General features: G+C 37.4%; 3 protein-coding genes across 7 annotated transcripts; 2 read left to right on the top strand and 1 right to left on the bottom strand.

The window, feature by feature from the left end:
• The first annotated feature begins 711 nt into the window (after window positions 1-711).
• On the top strand, window positions 712-3,197 carry LOC110767652 (Myb/SANT-like DNA-binding domain protein). Its single transcript, XM_021971292.2, has 3 exons — window positions 712-943; window positions 1,872-2,234; window positions 2,314-3,197. The coding sequence occupies exons 2-3, from the start codon at window positions 1,881-1,883 to the stop codon at window positions 2,878-2,880; spliced, it is 921 nt and encodes a 306-aa protein (XP_021826984.1). The 5' UTR covers window positions 712-943; window positions 1,872-1,880; the 3' UTR covers window positions 2,881-3,197.
• A 583-nt stretch (window positions 3,198-3,780) lies between these two features.
• Window positions 3,781-6,466, bottom strand: LOC110754538 (cytochrome c oxidase assembly protein CtaG / Cox11 family). Its single transcript, XM_021955637.2, has 8 exons — window positions 6,284-6,466; window positions 6,074-6,204; window positions 5,646-5,967; window positions 5,496-5,548; window positions 5,063-5,135; window positions 4,849-4,953; window positions 4,250-4,330; window positions 3,781-4,174 (listed from the first exon to the last, which is right to left on the bottom strand). The coding sequence occupies exons 2-8, from the start codon at window positions 6,154-6,156 to the stop codon at window positions 4,076-4,078; spliced, it is 816 nt and encodes a 271-aa protein (XP_021811329.1). The 5' UTR covers window positions 6,157-6,204; window positions 6,284-6,466; the 3' UTR covers window positions 3,781-4,075.
• Window positions 6,467-7,035: 569 nt separating this feature from the next.
• LOC110755727 (WAT1-related protein At5g40240-like) lies at window positions 7,036-9,519 on the top strand. 5 transcript variants are annotated; one of them, XM_088250027.1, is made up of 8 exons: window positions 7,036-7,298; window positions 7,424-7,486; window positions 7,584-7,697; window positions 7,783-8,029; window positions 8,130-8,288; window positions 8,395-8,546; window positions 8,708-8,844; window positions 9,106-9,519. In XM_088250027.1, the coding sequence occupies exons 1-8, from the start codon at window positions 7,108-7,110 to the stop codon at window positions 9,216-9,218; spliced, it is 1,176 nt and encodes a 391-aa protein (XP_088106153.1). In that variant the 5' UTR covers window positions 7,036-7,107; the 3' UTR covers window positions 9,219-9,519. The 5 variants fall into 5 exon arrangements, 4 of the variants coding, with proteins under 4 accessions (XP_088106153.1, XP_088106154.1, XP_088106155.1 ...); XR_015834387.1 differs by having other exon boundaries at window positions 7,037-7,298; window positions 8,708-9,014; XM_088250028.1 differs by having other exon boundaries at window positions 7,037-7,298; window positions 8,711-8,844.
• The last annotated feature ends 187 nt before the right edge of the window (window positions 9,520-9,706 follow it).

Here is a 9,706-nt window from a genome sequence, read left to right as displayed (position 1 = left end):
TACATCTTTTCCCATTGGAGCAAAAAACGTATTTACACCCCTCGGAGGTGTAAAGGGGATGTAAAAGTGGCTTTACACTCCCGAATTTACACCCCCCCACTGTGGATGCTCTAACAAATGTAGAAAATTAATGAACTTGAACATCTTAAATGGTTCGATGGTGGGATTAAATTCCTCAAATAAACTTCTCACTCTAAACTCCTCATTGCAGAATCTTACTGTTTACTCTAAACCATTAAACATTTTAAATGGTTTGATGGGATGTTTACTGTTTTGTCAGATACAAATCGTGCATTCAGGATTTTGTTAAAAGTAACTTTATTTTTTGGTCGAAATTGTTAAAAGCAACTAGTACTTGGTAACTTGGGGGTTAATTTGTACTCACCACTTTAACCCAAGGTGTACCATCACCACCCATCTCAACACTTGACACGTGTCCCTTGACATAACCATAGTTAACTCTTTATTTTGTGTTTATGCAATCATGGTTATGTCGATAGACACGTGTCAAATGTTGAGATGGGTGACCTTGGATTAAAGTGGTGAGCAAAAATGCTCCCGGTAACTAGGTAAGTATAACATTTTCTCATCTGGTGGAAGATTTGTCTTATCGTATACGTGGCACTTCATGATAGGGCCTTCCTGTAAATTTCACAAACTCTTGCGTACGGGAGCGGATGACCAAAATGTTCTTTTCTCATGTAGTCGTTTGGTTTTCGAGAAAGTGTGGCTCGGGAAAAAATTTCCAACGTTTTCTCGAGAAAAAAAATAGAAAAGAAAAAAACCCTAATCTCCCAAATGAAGTGTGACAGGAGTTCTCATTCCTCCTCTTAACGACGTCTCTGCATCTCCCGGCAATCAGATGCAGTCGGAATCGGCAAGCTGACCGGCGAGAGAACTCCACTCCTCCAGAGATCGCTACTTCCTCCCTCCATTGACCCAGGTCTCTCTTTTTCTCTCTCTCAATCTGTCTATATAAATGTATATTTTTACGTATGCTTACAAGTTACAGTCTATCACTGTGAGTGAGTGCATTTTGGGTTCTTGTTATAACAATTATTCTCGTTGCTTGAATTTGGAAGTGGGTTTGTTGGTTCTTCTTTTGGTACTATGAAATTCTTCCATTTAGTTGCATGATCTTTCATCGGTTCATTTGGTTTTGACTTTTGTGCAAACTCTATGCTTAAGCAAATATGTAATGACTTTCTGCTTGTGAAAAGAGATTGAAGTCACCACCAATTCATATGAATTTATTTTCTTTAGGTGGAAGCATGCATTTGTGACTAATTTGAATTCCAACCTGAAATTCTGGGTAGTTGATATCTCAAAATTATGGTAGCCTGTAATGAAATTCGAGTCAGTTTTGCTTTTTAAAATTTAATCTGAGTAGTTAGAACCATTTCTCTCTCATTCACACCCACAAACACATCACATCTGTTTATAGAACACATACATTCAAAATCCCTACTCTATGAAATCATGTGATAGAACATCTGTTGGTTTGGTGTTGTCATATAGCATTGCCATATAGCATTGTCATATAGCATTGCCATATTAATCTTTGTTATAACTTATACTAATAAAATGCAGTCGAAGTGGGTATTCTGTTTTGATATATATGCAAGTAGGTCAAAACTTGGCATCATGATGGCCAATTCAGGAGATTATTGCTGGGTGAAAACTGCAAGTAGTAATTGATCTTGAAAAACATTATGCATTGTTTTTATTTCATTTCCTGCATTATGCATGTTGATACCCTTGGAGTTCCTCAAGATAGCATTATAACTACTTCCCACGTTTATGTTCACCATATTCTTTCATATAGCACCAAACTACTGGTTTCTTATTTGATTGTTATTAATTTATTTTAGGAGTTGGAAATGGATCATTATGACCTCCATAGACAGAGAAGGGATTTGAAGCACAAAGGAAGGAACGTTGTTTGGTCACTTGCAATGGATAAGTGTTTAATTGATGCCCTTGCTGTTCAAGCTAGAAACGGAAACAAAATTGACAAGTGCTTTAATGAAAATGCCTACACTGCTGCTTGTATTGCTGTGAACTCTCGTTTTAACTTAAATTTAAACAATCAAAAAGTCATTAATCGTCTTAAGACCATAAAGAAGAGGTATAAGGCAATGAAAGATATGCTTAGTCAAGATGGTTTCAGGTGGAATCCAAGTACAAAGATGATCGAGTGTGACAATGAAGAGCTTTGGAAGAGATACATCGCAGTGAGTCTTTTTCTTCTTTCATTTCTCGTGCTTTTATTTGTAGTGTGCATATTGGTGATATTGTCAATTCAATAAATAGGCACACCCTGATGCAAGAGGGATTCAAGGGAAGCAGATAGAGATGTATGATGAACTAAAAATTGTATGTGGAAATTATCAAGCCCCTAGTCGCTGGGCTAAGATGAAGGATGGAGGCCATCCAAGTGACATGAAGAATTGTGAAGATGATTCTACCTCATTTCTTTCTCCAAGCTCCGATGACCTAAGTGAAACAGATGGAACAGAGTCATATAGTGGACCAGATGAGTATACCAAGATGCCAGATGGTAGTCAAGACCCCCCTCTGATCCAGCCCCTTAGACAACTTCCAAAACGCCCTCGTGGCTCAGAAGCCCTTCAGGATGCAATGATGGCTGTGGCATCAAGCATTCGTCGGTTGGCTGATGCAATGGAGCAAAGAAAATACTCTATTGATGCCTCTGAACTACTAAAGGCTGTGATGGAAATTGATGGTTTGGAAGAGGCTAAGCAGATGTATGCATTTGAGTATTTGAATGCTGACCCTGTCAAAGCTCGAGCTTTCATGGCATACAATGCTCAAATGAGAAAATTATACTTATTTAGACAGTTCTGGTGGTGGAAGTAATTGTCGACCCCAATTGTGGGTTGGTATATAGTTCTTATTTTTACAACAAGACTTGTATGCTGGGTGTTTACACATACTAAATCACCTGTGGTCTGTGTTTTGGGAGGTGTCTGTATAGATATTAGATATCCGCATGATCAATAGAATTGTGGCTAGCAGCCATCTTTTGCAAGCTTAAGTTTGTAGTAGGAACCAGACGATTCCTTGATTTCACCATTTATCTGATCTTTTTGTAAACTTGGAATATCTGGTGTACACTCCCCTCTTCTTTCATCATTCAATTCTGTCATGAATTAATTTTTTTCATTGCCTCTGCATTTTGTACCCCCCAAATTGCCTTTTCCAAATGCTTTTAATTATTTGTTGTCTTTTTTTTAGTTGAAACCTAAAAAGGTTGCATTGGTTGGTGAAAGTGAGTAAACCCAGTTGTTTTGGTTCATTTTTTTCGTCAAAACCGATCATATTTTTAGTGTTCATTAAAGGATCATTCATGCAACAGTGAACACAAATCAAAACATTTGAACAAATAATAATTAAATGCCTAAACGAATTCTATTTCGAGTAAAACTATGTAGAACGTGATTCTTGAACGAGAACTTAAAATTGAACAATTCGAATCATGAATTATGGTGTTGAATGGGGTTTTTTTTTTTTTTTTTGGCCAAAGTTAGGAAGGGGTAGAGGAGGGAAACTCACACACACAAATACCATGGGGGCTTGGACTCACAGCCACTTAAGAGCACACTAAAGACCTGCAATCCAACTAACACCCCATTGGTGGAGTTGAATGGAGTTGACCCAACCGAATAATTAGCCCCGTATTTAGCATTATCGCTTGCGCTTTTGCCAGTTATTGACTTCAATGATTTATAACTGGAAAAAGTTTCAAGGATAAAGAACTATTGATAAACAATCGAGACAAGTGACTTTCCCGGGTTAATTTTGCATGAAACAAGGTTCTTACATTCTGTTTCTAAAAGCGTTTCAAGATCTTTGTTTATTTGTGCATACATTTTAAAATGCAACCTACTGAGGAAACATGATCTGTAATAAATATGAATTTTAAAATAATAAAAAACACCAAATATTGATATATAATGCTCTTTTGTTGTTGTCTTTCTTCCTTGATGATTTGAGTCTGGTCGCTTACGTAGCGAACCATCTTCACAATTCTTGAAATGGCAGATCATCTTTATTACTCTGAAACCTTGAAAAATGTGTAGGACAAAATTATGTTATTGATGCCATCCATTCTTGGATCCGTTTCAAACTCAGGGTCGATATAAAAGAACACCTGCAAAAGTAAGAGGTCTTTTAGTAGAATGGTTTTGCTTAGAAAACAATTACTGATTTACAGAACACTACTTACAGGCATGTCAATCTGCTCCCCAGGAAGAAGGCGCTGCTCCTCGAAGCAAAAACACTGTATTTTATTGAAGTAAACTGCAGCCTGAAAATAAAAAGAAGCAGAAATTATTATGACAGATCACCTTCTAGAAAAATAGTTATGAAATACTTAACAGGAAAAAGGAAAACAACAATTATCGCTAGTCAAGCATTCTAATGCAAAAGACTCCTACAAGCGAGCCTTCAACTTATTATATTGGAAAATAAAGCTTGGAAATTTATTTTCTTTTTGCCGATTACTGCATGCCCAAGATATCTTTCAAAATTAGCTACAACACGATATACAACTCTCTGGACAAATTACGAAGTCTAAGTTTATAACTCTCTTGGACCCCCTTAAACATTCTAGTCAAGATGCTAACATTTTAGACCATTAAACCTCCTAAGATAATCAACATCTAAAGTAAAAATAAATCAACAACTCATTTACATGCGAGCTAGATAATCAAGGTTTATGAAACCAATAAAAATAACATATTGGAATACTTTTCATCGCAGAGTTGAGAAATCCATTTAGAACCCACATGACAAGACACTAAGAGAAAGAAAATCGAGCAGTACCTTCATAGGGGTAACATTATACGTAGAGACACCAACTATTGGAGTTGAACTTAGATTTTCAGCGGTATAAAAAGCAAGTGCACTTTCTCCAGGTTTGACCCTTACCTTCCAGAAATAAAGCAAGAATAAGTGAAGCATCAAAATCGTAGAGAGGTCCTTTACCATGAAAAATCAGCTATAACAATAATAAATAAACATAATGTATGAGAAAAACCTCTCTTTGTGTAGGAATAAACTTCCATTGCATTCCATCAGCCACATCAGCATTGAACTGCACCACAATCTCCCTAAAGGAAGTTATCATATGGAAAAAATTAATGCTGGGAACTTCATTTAATCAAAGTCATAGAATGATACATCTTGGAGAATAACACCTTTTCAGAAAAGAATAATATAATTTTTTTTTTAAATTACAAGAATAATAAGTTTTTATAAGACAGAAACAAAACAAAGGTTTACATAAAAACTTTTGAAGTTGAGTGGAACTAGTGTAATTAGGACAGGGGTAGTAACCTAGCAAACATTCGTTTATTAATATCTTAGGCTTGTGGTGGAGATGATAAATCAACCGGAGAACAAAAAATAAGGATTTAATAACTGCGAAAACATAAGAAGAGGGCAAGCTACTTTTGAAGCAGAAAGCAGACCTAGTAGTGACTGTGCCATCCTTAGTATGCCGAGCAATCTTCTGCTCAACACTCTGCAGAAAGCAAAACCGTAAGGTCTTGTTGTAATCAATCAAATTGGGGAAAAAACAAACAAATTATTAAAGCCCAAATGAGTTAAAAGAATCAGACCTCACGGCGTTGGACAGTGCCTCCATACCCAGTAGCTTGGCAGAATCTTCTGTAGAGAGGAACAGCTGCATAAGTGCTTGCCACCATTGCGAAAACCAAACCCGTAAGGTACAACAGCATCTTGCGTGATTTCTGTTGTGCGGTAGCCTGAGAAGAATAGGGTCGCTGGATTCTCAACAAAGATTGAGAAGCCAATGGTGGAAGCTGACCGCACTTTTCAAAAGAGCCGAGCTTGAAGCCCCAAATAGTCCTATCATGGCTAAAATGCCTCTGATATGCACTGCTACTACTACCTCCGATGAAGTTATAATTGGGTATGCATCTGGATCATCATCCATTAGCAATTAACATTCAAATTTCATGCCAAAGGCAGAAGGAAATCATCAAGTTCTCTGCTTTAACAACATTTTTGTAAGCAAGCAACATACCTGGATTCACAAGGGAAATGCTGTGAGTTCTTGAAGTAAGGCGACAGCGGAAGGGCTCTTTTGCAAACCCTTGACCATAACATGTTTGAAGAGTGCCAGAGGTCACTTGATATTCACTACTGGCAGCATATCTGCAACCAAACAGAAAGTAAGAAGACGACTCTGCAAAATTCAACCTTGCAATCTGACAATGCCTCCAGTCGTCCTTACCCGTTCCCAACCAGTTCTCGGAGCCCGGAAGGAGAAGCAGATTGCGATTTGAGATTTGGTAGAGGTCGAAGAATTCGCAAATAGAGCGAGCGCGTCGAAATAACGAGTCTAGGGTTTTGCGGTTGGGAAATGGAAGGCGTGGTTGAGTCTGAGATTTTCATTTTGGAGCGAATTGTTTGAGAATTGGGGGGCAGCTGCCACTAATGCGAGTTCGTGTGACGTGTCATATTCGTATACTGAAGCGGAGTAACCTTGAATTTTATTTACTTACATAAGTTAAAAATGATTTAGGGAGAAATAGATACGATAATGTTATTCAAATCACATTTTTATACCACATTATATGGTCCGTAAGTCATTCAAATAAGTGAAACTCTATCATAAAAATGACATTTGGAGGTATGACTATGTGTTTGATAGTCTGTATCAAAACTAGTTGAGTTTTTATTTAATCATTTTTTAATCATGATGGCATCACTCTGGTTTAATTAAACTGAAGAGATTAGTGGATTTTATAATGTAGTAGATAGTTAAATTAATCAAGAATTTGCATTTGTATGTATGTTTCTTGTTGTATATTCACAAAACTTAAATTAATCAAGAATTTGCTTCATTTTATCTTGTGGAATCCCCAAAATTGCATCTTTACAGCAAACAGACAACATTTAAAGACAAAGGATGACAACATTTTTAATATTTCTTATAAAAAATAGTAATACCTTTTTCCTCTAGGTCATATATTCCTATGCTATGCTTGTTTGTGACTAATTAAGAGTGGTCAGCAAATTCAGAGAGAGAGAGAGAGAGAGAGAGAGCAGGGAAGCATGGATATGGTGGGTGATTGTATGTGGTGGGGTGTGCTACCTTTTGCAGCCATGGTAATGGTGGAGTTCACAGATGTGGGCATATCAACTCTGAGCAAAGCAGCAATGTCCAGAGGAATGAGCACTTATGTTTTTGTTGTGTACTCTAATGCCCTTGCCACCCTCCTTCTCCTTCCTTGTTTCATTTTCCAGTAAGGGGCATAGACAGTAATTCTCACACCCTTTCATATCCTTCCTTTGTGCAATTCATCATGTAAATGTAGTGATTATTTATACCTTCATGTAAAGTAATGAAATTCTGTAATTTACTCTGCAGAAAGAAGCCGGTTTCTCATACTCTTCCACTCCTTTCTGGGTTTTACCTCCTTGGCCTAATTGGGTAACATTAATTAGCAGCTAATTGTGTCTGTCTAGTGTTTATGCTTGCGCTCAGCACCTCAATTATCTCATTTGGCTGAAGAAAAATGCTGTTGCAGGAGTTCGAGTCTGATATTGGCATATAATGGCATCAACTACAGCTCCCCAACAGTTGCATCAGCAATGGGAAATCTTATACCGATTTACACATTTGTGCTGGCAATCATTTTCAGGTAGGTAGGTATGTTAGGCTTTAGACAAGTGATCATATATATTGCTACCTAATTGCATTTTTCTTTGTCATTTTTTATAAACTAGGATTGAAAAACTAGACTTAAGGAGATCAAGCAGTCAAGCAAAATTGTTGGGAACTATAGTATCAGTATCTGGGGCATTTGTAGTAATTCTTTACAAGGGCTCAGCAATCTTAAAGTTCAAGGCTTTATCACCATCCAACTTCCCTCCCCACCAGAACTTGATCACCTCACAACAGACAAAGTGGATCTTTGGAGGTCTTTTCCTTGCCTTGTCTTGCCTTTTGGCTGCAATATGGAACATTGTTCAGGTACCTTTTCAATCATTTAGAGATGGAAATTTCACTTGCAAACTAGCAAACTCCCATATAGGGAACCCTGACCTTGAATTTTTCCCTCTCTATCTGTCAGGCATCCATTGTTAACAACTGTCCATCAAAGGTGACCCTAGTATTCTTCTACACCTTCTTTGTGACAATCCAATGTACAATATTTTCACTGATTGTGGAAAGAAATCCAAATTCCTGGACATTAAGGCCCAACATCGAGATGATCGCCATTGTCTGCTCAGTGAGATGAACTATAAATCTTGGATTATGTTGCTATTTCAGTCTCTTTGATGCCATTTTGTTTACGGTGGTTATAAATTGATATGTACTGATATAGATATTTTTAGGCTGTATTTGGGAGTGTCTTTCGGATTGGTGTTCATACTTGGTGCTTGCACCAAAAAGGGCCTATCTTTGTAGCCATGTTCAGGCCCTTGGGAGTTGCCATTGCAGCAGTCATGGTGGTCATCTTCCTAGGCGAAGCACTTCACCTTGGCAGGTTTTATTTATATCTAAGTCATTTCATTCAACTCAAAATATATATTCCACATACACTATGCATTTATATGGTCAATCCATCAAAAGACATGTATTACTAGTTAAGTAGATTGAAAACTTGATTGAATTTCCTTCCAGTTTGGTTGATATTTACGTCTATAGCAGTGTGATTGGATCTGTCATTGTTGCAATTGGATTCTATGCTATGATGTGGGGACAAATCAAAGAAAAGAGCATTGTGATGGAGAATGAAGTGCACAGCTTGGCATCATCCACCCAACAGACCCCTCTTTTGCAATGTAGAACCTCAGAAGATATATGACAAAGAAACTTGCAATATTTCATTCATGGATCGGATAAGCAAGAGGAGGAGCTATAATTATAAATGAACTATATCCTTCTCATTAAACTGTATTTTCTTAAATCACTGTGGAGATCACAATGAAAGATGATCGCCCTTATCTGTGCAGTGAGAAGAACTATAAACTTGATCCTTGAAAATGTTTGCTATTTCAGTGTCTCGTGTTTACGATTGATATATACTGCTCTTGATTGTTCAGGCTATATTTGGGAGTATCTTTCGTGTCGGTGTTCATACGTGATGCTTAGCGTTCGAAAAATCGGCCTAGGCGCTAGGCGGCCTGGGCGGGTCGGGTCATTTTTTTATTCCTGACTTCAAAGAAAACCTCACTCTGCCTCTCTCTCCTCTCCTCTGAGCCGTCGGCTCCTTCTCTATCTATCTCTCACGAGTCACGACAGATCACCACCAGCAGGCCTCCACCCGCGACGACCACCACCAAACTTTTGAAGAGCAGAGTTGTGACATTTTGTAGCAACAAAAAAAAAATCAGTTAAAAAGATTGATTGTTGTAAAATATCTAGAAACTATAAATTCCTTCATATATAGGTGATGTACAGTTGTTCACAGATGATGTATGTATCAACAGCTCAAATAATAATGGCGTATTGTAATCGGTTTGCGTGCCACTGCGGATATTGAAGACTTGCAGCTTGCTCTGCCATTATCTTGCGATTAATCTTGCATCTCTAAGGGAGATGTCAAATGTAAAATGTAAAATTTGAATTTGATGGCTTATATAGCAATTTGACATTTCGAAAAAAATTTAACTCCATTCAAAATGTTAAATATCATATTATTTT

This window comes from Prunus avium, chromosome 3, assembly GCF_965620075.1.
Source record: "Prunus avium chromosome 3, drPruAviu1.hap1.1, whole genome shotgun sequence".
NCBI lineage: Eukaryota > Viridiplantae > Streptophyta > Magnoliopsida > Rosales > Rosaceae > Prunus > Prunus avium.
The sequence above is the reverse complement of the archived record's forward strand: the minus strand, read 5'-3'. Positions and strand labels throughout refer to the sequence as shown.